Genomic DNA, 13,638 nt, shown 5'->3' on the forward strand with positions numbered 1-13,638 from the left:
TGCTGCCCGGGCCCCGAGCAGCCCCCGCCACCGCTCTGCCCGGCGCCTGCCTCGCCCGCTTCCGAATGTGTCCCCAGCGAGGCCGGCGGGGACGCTCTCCGAGCCGGGGGTACCGCCCCCTCGTCCGCCCAGCAGCAGCACGAGTGTGGCGACGCGGACTGTCAGGAGCCCCCCGAAAATCCCTGCGACTGTCACAGGGAGCCGCCCCCCGAAACCCCAGACATCAACCAGCTGCCGCCGTCCATCCTGCTTAAGGTGGGTCTGGGCGAGAGGCGCAGGGAGGCTCCCTTTCCCCCACCCGCGGCCCCCGCCCCCGAGGCTTTCTCTCTCTCCTCCCCCTGTGCGCGCGGAGGAGGAGGAGGAGGGGGGTCCTGACAGCCGGGGGACGCCCGACGGGGAGGCTGGGAAGCCCGCGAGGGGATGGCCTGTTTTGTTTGAAGTTAGAAAACTCGGGAGTCTGCCGAATGAATGCCTTGTTAATAGCTGAGCTCGGTGACCCACGATTGAGGGTTGATTTACTACTCGCTTCTCAATTCAGCACGGTAGACACGATTTGAGGGTTTCTCGTGAAACATGCATTTCAGCACTTGAGCGATGTATGCCTGGTGGCTAAAGGCTTTCACATGAGTGCCTGGAAGTTCTCAAACCGTACTTTCAGGTTTGATAGCTGACTCTTCATTGTCAGGAGCAGTCAACCTTGGTGAAGCATTTACTGTGATCAGTCACTATCCAGAGGTTTTTTTTTTTTTTTTAAATGCCTTTTTGATTTCTCCAGTTAATATTGTGAGATCAACACCGTTAATCCTGGTTTTTGTGCCGGAAGAAACTAATTTTTTTTTTTCGGTGCTTTGGGCCAGGAAGTTTATACTAATTGACTAGGCAGCATAGCTCTTTGCGGGAGGGGAGCTAACAATTCAGTAGTTCTGAATGAAATGGTTGAATGACTTATACAAGGTCACATACAGAAAGGGCAGATTTGAGTCTTCATCTTGGGAGTTTAGACCAGCTTGACTTAAGAAAAAGAGGGAACAAACTTTTGTTTGTGCTATATTGTATTACTTCCAGCCTAACCTTTACCTAAAAGCATTCAGGTTACCCAGAGTAAGTATTTTGTTGTTACTGGGGGGATGGGTGAAAGGAAAAGACTTGAAATGCTCTGAGGGAACTTTGTGTCACTTTCAATTACTAAGTAAAATTTGCAACTTTGTCAATCCTGTTAAACTTTTGCTGTAGAATTTGTATTAACTTCTTTTTGACTTTGTTTTCTGTACTAGTTCCACACCTACTTTTTTGGAGTTTTAATATAAACTTCCTTTTTTAGTGTGGATGATGTTTAAAACCAGCCGGAGATAATCTTGATAAAAAATATGGCTATTTTTATTGTTAATGAAGACACTGTCATGAATTACAATTTTCACTTTCACCAGTATGCATTTTTAACTATGGGCTTTTTTCGTATTTATAATTCTGTGTGTTGTTTTACTGTGACAATGTTCTTGTGAGAAACAGAATGGGAAGGCTCACATTCCCTTGTATCAAAATGTAATAATTTAACTATTATAGAGGACTATTTGTTGGAGGAGTAATTGCTTAATCTGTGGAGAGGGTGCATATTAGGGCAGAAGGAGCTTTCTCTAGACCTTTAAGTCACAAGATGACATGGATAAAGTATCAGCAAATACTTGGTATAGAAGTTTCATTGGTGTTTTCTTATTTTGGAAGTAAAACTAAAAACCAATGAAAAAATCATGTATTTTTCCTCTTTGTGTCAGAACCAGTAAGTATTCCATGAAGTAAACAATTTACTTGTTTTGGTGATAACTGAAGTTTCAATTCATGCATTTGCTCTTGGTGGGCAGGCACTGTACCAGTTGAGCTCTGTCTCTTGCCCAGGAACATTATAAATATTAAAAAACCCAAACAAAAAAGGTGTCATGTTGTAATAAAGAAAAATCCTATAGAATAAATGTATTCTATCTACTACATTGCTCCTTTTCTCATTTTTGCTATAGATTATTGAAATGTCTAAAGGACATTATTGAAATGTCTAAAGGACATTTAGGAATTACCCATGGCCTTGCTCTGTTGTATTGGAATATTCAGACATGTTAGTGTTAATGTCTGCGAATTTAGAAGTTTTGTGGGCAGAGACTCTGCATACATAATCTTGCTCTTTGCCCTATCTCCTCTCCCAAGTACGGTCCTGGTATATAATATAGTAGCATTCCGTGAATTAATGAGTAAGTGAATAATAAACTATTTAGGCTTTGTGCTGATACTCTATGAATATGCTGTTTCACTAAGAGAAAGTTCATGCCTGACTTGAGCTACTGTTCTTTGAGTCAGGATAGAGCCATATGAAAGTTCTGACTTTCCCTTTAATACAGGCCGGAGAGATGTTTGGTTGGAGCAAAGAAAGCTTAAGTTATGACAGTCCCTTCCCACAGTATTAGGTTTGTTGCATAGGAAGATACAGTTCCATCACCTACCTTGGAAAATGTTCTTAGAAAGTATACCTTGCTTCCCAATAATGAGTAAAAATCTTTTTATAATTACACTACTTTATGTAAATAACTAGTTGTTTAGAGATAAAGGGTGAGGAGAAAGTTTGAAAGAAAAATCGGAGGAAATGTGGTTTTATATAGTGTTTGGGGGAAAAGCTACTGTACTTGTTCAGTTTTTTCAACGTATGGCTGATTTGGCTTAGTAGACTGGTTTTCTGTTTTTTTTTTAATTTAAATTTAAATTAATTTATTCTTTTTGCCGGTCCTAGGGCTTGAACTCAGTGCCTGTGCCCTGTCCCTGAGCTTCTTTTGCTCAAGGCTAGTGCTCTACCACTTGAGCCACAGCACCAATTCTGACTTTTTCTGTTCATGTGGTGCTGAGGAGTGGGACCGAGGGCCTCATGCATGAGAGGCAAGCACTGAGCCACCTTCCCAGCCCCTCATTTTCTGTTACCTTTATGTAAACTATAAATATTACTTTCTTAAAAAATATTCAAATATTGCTGGGTACAGTCTTAAGTTTGTTTTTCACCCTTACACTCCTCTGTTATTTTCTAAGGTTAGCTAATCATTATTAAAAAAATATTTTCAGACCTACACTGTACAGTGCACTACTAACTACATAAATTGAAAGTGATCAAAATTTAAAATTCAGTTTCTTTTGAGCCATATTTCTGAAATCTATACTTATATGTGGTTAGTGGCTAGTGTACTGGATTATGCAAATATAGAACATTCCATACTTGAAGAAAATGCTATATAAGATTTCATGGTTTTTTCATAAATGGCATAAAAATATCTATGTTCTGTATTTTTTGTTAATATAGTTTAAAAGTTTTTCCTTATTAGTGAACTTGTGTACTTCCTTTAATTGTATCTGCTGTTTATTATCCCATATTATAATACCACATTGCTTTTCTCTATTAAGAGATATATCTGAGCTGTGCACTGGTGGCTCATTCCTGTAATCCTAGGTACTCACGAGGGAGAGAGATCTGAGGATCGGTGTTTGAAGCCAACCCTGGGGCAGGGCAGGCACCTAGAGGTTGTTATCTCTAATCATCAAAAAAACCCACCTGGAACTGGAGGTGTGGCTCAAGTGGTAGAGTTGCTAGCCTAGAGCAAAAAAAAAAAAAAAATACAAAAAAAACCTTAGGGACAGTGCCTAAGCCTGGAGTTCAAACCCTAGACCTGCACCAAGAAAAAAAAAATTTCCAGCTGTTTTGTTATTGAGAATGATCCTTATAGATGTTTTTGTGCACATGTGATCATATCTTTCTAGGACAGATTTTAAGAAGTGGAATTTATATTTGGAATTTTAGAAAGTCCTTTCTAACAATTACAGCTATCTAAAAATGGAATGAGCTCAAAATAGTAAGCCTTACTGGAAATCATAAAGAGATTTTTGAGGTCATCTAGTTGCTTCTCCTCCACTTAATGCATTCCAGAAGACTTGAAAAAGTGAAATGTGAAATGGCTAACTAAACCCTCAAGGCATTTTAGTTAATTGTAGACCTTACACTCCTTCATGTACAAGAAATTTAAGATAGCTAGTCAATTTCAATTCTTTAGTTTGGCCTGAAAAGAATTCAGGCAAGATGCAAATGTAGTAAAAGTGATAGAAAAGTTTAGTAGGAAAAAAAGGTGGCAGAGAAAGAAGAGTACATGGCATGATACCACAGGAAGCCAATATTTCAGTTCATCTTTATCTGTCTTTAAGATATAGATCTGAGCATTACATTTAAGTAGAGGGGCAATTAGGGGCTGAGGGATGTATGGTTAAGACTCTGATTTACAGGTGTGGCCTGGCTGGTCATTATCTGACTGTCTGTGGTTCTAGAGAAGTTGTTATTGCTGTCATCATTTAAGGGGAGCAGTCTAGTTTCTATGAAATGATTTCTTCTGCTCCAGGGTACAACCTTATTATTACTGGTATTTATTCTTATTTGGAGGTGATTTGTCCTGGAAATCTCTGCTTTTCCTTAGGAGCAGTTTTATTTAGTTCTTTGTCATAAAGGTGTTACTAAGCAGTCCTGTCTTTCCTGGAACCAAGATGATTGCAAAGTGGAGACAGACATAGGATAGACATGAAATGGAAGTACAGATGCTTTTAATTAATTTATGGCAGAAAAACAGTGTAAGTACCTGTTAGTGTATACAAATACACTACCAGTTGGCTGCAAATGTGTTGTCTTAGTGGTGAGTACAACAGAATTAGCCTTTGGCATTTGTGAATACTTATATTGCCTGTGTGAAATTCTTAGTTCCATTATACATGGCTGAGGATACCTGTGAGTTGGAAATTTTAATTAATTACAGAATTTTTTTTTTTCTGAGACATTGTGATCTTATTCTCCATTTTGTGCTCTTGCATTTCCTCACCACTCATGGCTAGCTGCTACCTGACAAGTCCTAGCTCAGTGTTTCCAGATATAAAGGTCTTTTCTAAATACTGTTAAGAGGGCTCAAATACTCCTAAGAATTTTTTTTTTTTTGCCTGTCCCACTGCCCCAAGGCTAGTACTCTACCACTTTGAGCCATAGCACCACTTCTGGTTTTCTAGTGGTTAATTAGAGATGAAAGGTTCAAAGTCTGTTGGGTACTGGTGGCTCATTCCTGTAATCCTAGCTACTCAGGAGGCTGAGATCTTAGGATCGCGGTTCAAAGCCAGTCCTGGCAGGAAAGTCCGTGAAACTCATCATCTCCAATAAACCACCAGAAAACTGGAAGTGGCGTTGCAGCTCAAGTGGTATAGTGCTGGCCTTGAGCTAAAGAGCTGAGGGACAGCGCTCAGGCCCAGAGTTCAAGTGCCATGACCACCAAAACAAAAAGAAAGGTTCAAAGCCAGCTGGGACAGGCTTTGAACTATGATTCTCAGATCTCAGCCTCCTGAATAGCTAGGATTATAGGCATGAGCCATTAGTTGCTTGCATGAGAGACTTTTATCTTCATTTAAGTACCAAGAATCCAGAAGTAAAAGTGTGGCTTAAGTTATCATAGAGTGCCAGCCCTGACTTGAAGTCTTAGTAGTGGTGCTCTTACATGTGTGTGTGTGTGTGTGTGTGTGCGCGCACGCGTGCCCACATAATTGGTTAAATCTTGATTTTCCCCTTTGTAGACCATAGACAGCTTGTAGAGTAGGTTGGAGAAATATGAGCATACCTTTGCCAAAAATCTAGCAGAAAACTACTCACGTACAGGATGGCTTCCATAGGAAGCCAGGCTAAAATATATAAAAAGAAAAAAAAAAAAACCAGAACAGTGATCCCTTGTAAAGAACACAGATTCCTGTTTAAAGCCAGGTTAAGAATAAAAAAGGTTTATTTTATTTTATTTTATCTTTGTTCCAGTCTTGGGCTTGAACTCAGGGCTTGGGCTTTGTCCATGAGCCTCTCTGTGCTCAAGGCCTAGTGCTCTACCACTTGAGCTATAGGGCCACTTCTGCCCTTTTCTGTTTATGTGGTACTAAGGAATTGAACCCAAGGCTTCCTGCATGCTAGGCAAGCACTCTACCAACAAGCTACATTCCTGCCTAACGTTTAGAAAAATAAATCAAAATTTCCTAAGCACTACTTGTTGAACTTAGGGCTTCCTGCTCTGGCTTGGCTTTTCACTAAGTCTGATGTTTTGCCACTTGAACAACACCTGAATTGATGATGAGAGTTTTTCAGATTTGGCTGACCTGGCTGGATTTAAACTGTATCTCAGATGCAGCCTTCCTGTGTTGCTAGGATTATAGGCACTGGTGAACCATTATCACCTGGCCAATTGCTGCAATATCATGTGAGAGAGGTGTGTGTGTGTGTGTGTGTGTGTGTGTATGTATGTATGTATGTGTGCACATGCACACCTTGGAGCTTGAATTCGGGGCTTGGGAGCCTTTCCCGAATTTTTGTGCTCAAGGCTACTGCTCTACCACTTGAATCCTACCTCCACTTACAGCTTTTGAGTGGTTAATACTGGACTTCCCTTCCTGTGCTGGTTTTGAACCCGGATCCTTAGATCTCAGCCTTCTGAGTAGCTAGGATTACAGACTTGAGCCACTGACGTCCAGCTTATGTGAGTTTTTAACAACAACAACAAAAAATGGGGAGTTAGTTGTGTGGCTTGAACTCAGGTCCTAGGTGTTACCTCTGAGTCTTTATGCTCAAGGCCAGTGCTCTACCACTTTCAGCCACAGAAACTCCACTTCTGGTTTTCTGATTATTATTGGTAGGTAAGAGTCTCATGGACTTTCCTGCCCAGGCTGGCTTTGAACTGAGATTCTCAGATCTTAGCCTCCTGAGTAGCTAGGATTATAGATGTGAGCTGCCAGCACCTGGCTTAACAAAATTTTTTGAGATATTTATAGAGATATAGAAAAATGTGATCTATATGGAAAGAAAAGAAAACAGTTAATAGAAACTTAAAAGAATGAAATAAAACATTATTCAAATCTTTACAAAGACTATGATGAAGGGCTGGGAATGTGCTTGCCTAGCATGCATAAAACCCAGGGTTTGATTCCTGAGTAATATGTAAACAGAAAAAGCCACAAGTAGCGTTATTGCTCAAGGGTATTCTGCTAGCCTTTAGCAAGAGAAGCTCAGGGACAGTTCCCAGGTCCTGAAATCAAGCCCCAGGACTGGCAAACCAACAAAACAGACAAAAAAAGACTATTATGAGAATTTAAATATAGAATTTGACTAAAGAAACAAGAAATTTCTACTTTTGATGGTATTGTAAGTGGAAATTTTAATTTTGTTCAAATTCACTAGTATGTAAAAATAATTTGCTTATCAGCTCTGAAGTATATTGTTGTGTTTATTCTCCAGGATTTTCTTTGTGTAAAATCAACTATGGGGGCTGGGAAGGTGGCTCAGTGGTAGAGCCCTTGCCTTGCATGCCTGAAGCCCTGAGTTCAATTCCTCAGCACCACATAAGCAAAAAGAAAAGAAGCCGAAAGTGGTAGAGCTCAAGTGGTAGAGCGCTAGCCTTCAGCTGAAGAGCTGAGGGACAGTGTCCAGGCCCAGAGTTCAGGCCCCACAACTGGACCCCCCCCAAAAAAAATAATCAACTATGGTGGGACACCTGTGACTCATGCCTGAAATCCTATCTACTCAGGAGTCTGAGATGTGAAGATCCCAGTGAAGCCAGCCAGGATAGGAAGTCCATGAGAGTCTTACCTCCAATAAACTACCAGAAAAGCCATAATTAGAACTGTGGCTCAAGTAGTAGAGTGCTAGTCTTGAGTAACAAAAGTTCAGGGACAGTGCCCAGGCCCTTAGTTCAAGCCCAAGGACAAGCACAAACAAAAAAAATGCATAAGTAATGAATTTTTTTTTTTTTTTTGTCTTGAGACTTGAACTCTGGACCTGGGTGCTGACCCTGAGCTCTTCAGTTCAAGGCTAGCGCTTTACCACTTCAGCCATAGCACCACATCTGGTTTTCTGGTGGTTAATTGGTTAATTGGAGATAAGAGTCTCACAGACTTTACTGTCCAGGCTTGCTTTGAACCATGATCCTCAGATCTCAGCCTACTGAGTAGCTAGGATTACAGGTGTGAGCCACCAGCACCTGGAAGTAATAAACTTCTTTTTGGAACATAATTTTATTGTTATTATTAAGGTGTTATATAGAGGAGTGACCATTTCATAGGTCAGGCAATGAGTACATTACTTTTTTTTTTTAAATCAGTTTTTTTATTGTGAAAATATCATACAGAGAGGTTACCATTACATGAGCAAGGTAATAAGTGCCTTTCTTACCATTGTTGCCTCCTTTGTTTTTCCCCTACCATTCCTGCCCTCCCATCTCCACGACTACACTACCACTCCCCCCCCCACGCCCCTGAAAGTTATAAAGTTCATTTTTCAACATAGCATTTTAAATTGTTAACTTGCTAATCCAGATAACTCTTTTTTCCTTTCCAGATATCTTTGGCCATAATTTCCAGTATATTACATAGAAGTAATGTCCTACATATTTGTCTAATATGCAAGATAGGAGAGTACTGTTTGGGAATAATTCAAAATCAGTATCTGACACCTTTCACTCATTGGCTGGCACTCTACCACTTGAGCTATATCCCTAACCCAAATGTTTAGCATTTTACCATTAAATATATTAGCTGGGCTGGGATGGAGTCTAGAGATCCTGTTATTCAGATTGAAGAAGTGATATTTTATTCCTAGAATTTACAGTGTTTTGATCAAGAAAGGGCAATTTCTTTGAGTTTTCATTTTATTTTTTAACTTATTTTTAATTAAGAAAAGACTTATTTCTCTCCCTGCACAAAGCATAACATCAGTGCATGTTCTTAGATTTTGTAACTAACCATATTTCCTCTTAGGCAGTCTTTTGATGATGCTTACTTTCCTAATAATGCCCACTTGTATTTAACATCATTTCTGATTTGTTTGTTTGTTTGTTCGTTTATGTTGGTCATGGGGCCTGAACTCTGGGCCTGGGTACTGTCCCTCAGCTCTTCAGCTCAAGGCTAGTGCTCTACCACTTGAGCCACGGCACCACTTCCAGCTTTTTCTGCTTATGTGGTGCTGAGGAATTGAACCCAGGGCCTCAGGCATGCAAGGCAATCACTCTACCACTGAGCCATCTTCCCAGCCCTTGTTTCTGTTTTAAATAGTTAATTTTTTTGACTAAAAGTTTTTTTATATATCTTGAAAATGTTTAGCATATATGTGGTTCCTTTTTTATTCACAGATATTTTCCAATTTGTCCTTGGATGAGCGTTGCCTTTCTGCATCATTGGTTTGCAAGTATTGGCGTGACCTTTGTTTAGATTTCCAATTTTGGAAGCAGCTGGATCTTAGTAGTCGTCAGCAGGTATGTTATAAAATATAACAATTTTGACCCATTCAGTTAAAAAAATGTTGATTATCATTAAATCTTTTGTGTTGTTTTTCAGGATAGTTGAGATGACTGTAATATACAGTTTTGTGCTTTCTGAATTTTTTCTTTCTAATTTAAGTTAATTGTAGTATCTCCTCATGAAAAAGTTTCTAGTATAGATTGGTAATGTTGGGTTGCTTTTTAATATTCTTTGACTTAGTCCTTTTGCCTTCCCCTCCCTTTTTCCAGTATCCTAAAAATCAGTGAACTTTTTGAAGTTAGGAAGTTTGTAGTAGAAGATGGTAGTAGACACAACAAAATGATAGCACTGCTTCTGTACATGTGCTGTTCTGAGATCTTTATGTGTATACATTTATTTGATCCTCTCAGCAACCCTATTAGATACTATTATTTTGCATACATGAAGAAATAGAAAACAGACTAAGAATTTTTTTTAAAACTTTACAGTTTGATAGATTGTTCAGTAGTTTATATGGTATAAATTAGGAAAAAAAGGCAGAATTTGTCTTGCTTATTGCCAATGATTTGTTGTAATTGTTAGATTTATACCTTAAATCTTAGTGGCCAATGAGAAATACATAAAAGTATTCTATGAAAATAGAATTTTATTGGAGTTTTAAATTACTCAAAATTCCTCTTTGGTATTTTCTGGTGTTTAATAACTAACTTTCACATGGAAAAAGATGTCATTCCTAGTACTTGCCAATTTCTACAGTATAAATAATTTCAAACTAAATATGATAACACTGAGTACAGATTTAGAAATAAGTATACAGACTTGATTCTTGTCTGTACAAGCAAATTTTAACTTCTGGTATTTTAAACAAATTAAGCAAGTTCTAGAACACTTAGACAAGTTTTTTACATGATGTTTTTCTTCCTCAATGCTAAGATAATTACAATTAGATGATTGTTATTTACTTGATGTGGGTTTATGAAATTTGTGTCTAAAGAGCATTGTGAGAAGTCATTTGTGACTTGTAGCTGGCAAGAAGGTAAGTATGTAGTAATCCATTGGCTCTACACTTTGTACTCAGATGTCTGAGATGATTATTATGAGCTAACATAAAGTAAGAACTGGAGAAAAATTAAAAAAAATTAAAAAAATTAAATGGAGGGCTGCGAAGGTGGCTCAGTGGCAGAGTGCTTGCCTTGCAAGCCCTGGATTCGATTCCTCAGCACAACATAAGCAGAAAAAAACCGGAAGTGGTGCTGTGGCTAAAGTGGTAGGGTGCCAGCTTTGAGCTGAAGAGCTCAGGGACAGCACCCAGGCCCAGAGTTCAGGCCCCATGACTGGACCAAAAAAAAGAAAAAAAAGAGCTGAGGGACAGCACCCAGGCCCATAGTTCAAGCCCCATGACTGACAAAAAAAAAAACAAAACAAAACAATTAAATGGAACAAACTAGCTACTCAGGAGGCTAAGATCTGAGGATTACAGTTCCAAGCCAGCCTGGACAGGAAAGTCTGTGAGACTCTTTATCTCCAGTAAACCACCAGAAAACCAGAAGTGGCATTGCTGAAGAGCTGAAGAACAGCACTTGTGCCCAGATTTCAAGCCCCATGACTGACAAAAAAAAAAAAAATGTGTGTGTGTGTGTGTATATTGGAATTTTAGGTTTTTAAGCAACTGTCTGGTCATGCTGTTTCTAGTAAATATAAAGAAAGATAGTCTCATTATTCCTAGTTCATAATTCCAACTTTTTATCCCTTTATATGTTTTGATTTTCATATATATTCTTTTATTCCTTATTTTTACACAAAGGAGTTGAATATTAATTTTGTTTTCCTTTTTGATGTGCTATCAACCAACTCAGAAGTTCTTTGAATCTCTTTTTTGCAAATTTTAACAAACCTTTTAAAAATTGTTATTATAAAGGTCATGTACAGAGGGATTACAGTTACATTATTGGAAGAGTTTTTATAACCTAGTCTACAGGCCCTCTGGAGGTTAGGAATGGAGACTTGACTTACCTCACTTTAATCATGTATTTAGTCTTTATGGCCAAGAGAATATTGGGAAAACTTTAATAAAACTTTAATAAAATAATAGAACCTAGCAAAGGTTTACATTTATCACTTTTTTCTTTTGTAGGTTACTGATGAATTATTGGAAAAAATTGCATCAAGAAGTCAGAATATAATTGAAATCAACATTTCTGATTGTCGAAGTATGTCTGATACTGGCGTATGTGTTCTAGCATTTAAGTGTCCTGGACTTCTTAGATATACAGCCTACAGGTGTAAACAGCTTTCTGACACATCTATTATTGCGGTTGCCTCTCACTGTCCTTTACTTCAGAAAGTACATGTAGGCAACCAGGACAAACTTACTGATGAAGGACTCAAACAGGTAAATTTCAGCATTTATACAATGATTTTACTCATTCAAAGTGGTTTCTTGCAGCAATATTTTGAAAAGTTTTGTGTTAAATATGCTCAGAAACTAAAGACTGTTACCATTTTTATGATGAATATAATAAAAATGAATATTTGTTTAGATTTGGAAGTAAATTTGTAATAAGGAGATTAACTTTGATGTGTTTTATAGCAAGTGGCTAAACTTCTGGACCAGTTGTTATGTAAGTTTATGATTTTTAAAAATCAATTTTGCATCAGATTTGCATTGTTACAATGTATTTTCTGTATCAATACAAGGCCTTTTTTTTTTTTTTGTCGGTTGTGGGGCCTGAACTCTGGGCCTGGGCACTGTCTCTCAGCTCTTCAGCTCAGGACTAGCACTCTACCACTTGAGCCACAGAGCCATTTCCGACTTTTTCTGCTTGGTGCTGAGGAATCGAACCCAGGGCCTCATGCATGCAAGGCACTACTGAGCCACCTTCCCAGCCAAAGCATCTTTTTTAAGGTCTATATATTTATCAAGAACTGGATTAAATGTGTTGTTGCATAAAATCTTCATGTAACAGTGAATAAGCAGACATCAGTTGAGCAGATTGGTGATTGTGTTCCAAGTGACTTTGTGAAAAGGAATATTATTATTTTGGTGCTGATCCTGAACTCAGGGCCTGGGCATTGTCCTTGAACTTTTTTGATCAAGGCTAATGCTCTAAAACTTAAGCCACAGTTCTACTTCCAGCTTTTTGGTGCTTAATTGGATGTAAGAGTCTTATGGACTTTTCCACCGCTGGCTGGCTTCTGAACCATGATTCTCAGGTCTCACTGCTTTGAATAGTGAGCCACTCGCATTTGGCTATTAAAATTTTTTTTTTTTTCTCCAGCATTGGGTCTTTAACTCACAGCCTCATGCTCACAGTTTTCTTGCTTACAGCCTGTTCTTTACTACTTGAACCACATTTCTAACCCAGAATTTTGTTGGTTAATTCGAGATGGACTCACATGGCCTTTTCTGCCTGGGGTTGGCTCTAGGCCTCAGCCTTCTGAGAAATTAGAATTACAGCTTTGAGCCATTGGCTTTCGGTTGTGGTATGAGTTCTTAGCTCTTTGAAAACAAATATCTAGAGTATATGAGCAGAAGGTTGAAGCAGAAAAAAACCTGGTCCAGACACTGAAAATCAAGCCATAATTATTATATTCAACTTTGCCACAACTCTAGAAAATAGTCAAAGGGTTATAGCCATTGTAGAAAGATTGAACCAGTAAAAGGACAATTAAAAAGTGGGAGGAATGATGCATTGTGAATTTTTTACTACCCTGTATTATACCTTCTTCCCAGCTTGGCAATAAATGAGAAGATAGCAGCCTGCATTTTTAGTATAGAATCCAGGATCCTGATGCAGAAGGGAACCGAGTGCATTTTATTTGCACATTATTTTATTTGTCTCTTGCAACATCTGAGTGTTACTTGAGGTGCTGCTATAGAAACTCATATATCTGATTAACGTAACTTAAAATTTATTTATGAAGAAAAAACAAGAGACATTGATAGGGCAAAATGAAAAACCTCAAAGTTGCTTTGTACAATATATTACGGTGAGGTATCTCCTGAGGCTTACAATGTAAATTCTTGGAGAGGGTTTTTTTTTTCATTATTAAATTAAAATTAGGACAATTAGTGTAGTTTACCAGTAGCTGTGCTATCATCATGCCATGATGGTCAGAAAAACTGGAGAATAGAAAAATGAGCCGGACGCTGGTGGCTCACGCCTGTAATCCTAGCTACTCAGGAGACTGAGATCTGAGGATCACGGTTCAAAGCCAGCCTGGGCAAGAGAGACCGTGAGACTCCTATCTCCAATAAACCACCAGAAAACCGGAAGTGGCGCTGTAGCTCAAGTGGTAGAGCGCTTGCCTTGAGCTGAAGAG

General features: G+C 38.7%; 1 protein-coding gene across 1 annotated transcript in view; it reads left to right on the forward strand.

Moving 5' to 3' along the window:
- The window catches only part of Fbxl17 (F-box and leucine-rich repeat protein 17), a gene marked incomplete at its 5' end in the record, with an annotated part of 467,949 nt that continues 454,311 nt past the window's right edge, over positions 1 to 13,638 (forward strand). Inside the window, 3 exons of the mRNA XM_013020319.1 lie at positions 1 to 255; positions 9,207 to 9,329; positions 11,450 to 11,707. Coding sequence (XP_012875773.1) covers positions 1 to 255; positions 9,207 to 9,329; positions 11,450 to 11,707 — 636 coding nt within the window. The remainder of the gene's footprint in view (positions 256 to 9,206; positions 9,330 to 11,449; positions 11,708 to 13,638) is intronic.

The sequence above is a fragment of the Dipodomys ordii genome, unplaced genomic scaffold, assembly GCF_000151885.1.
Source record: "Dipodomys ordii isolate 6190 unplaced genomic scaffold, Dord_2.0 Scaffold50, whole genome shotgun sequence".
NCBI lineage: Eukaryota > Metazoa > Chordata > Mammalia > Rodentia > Heteromyidae > Dipodomys > Dipodomys ordii.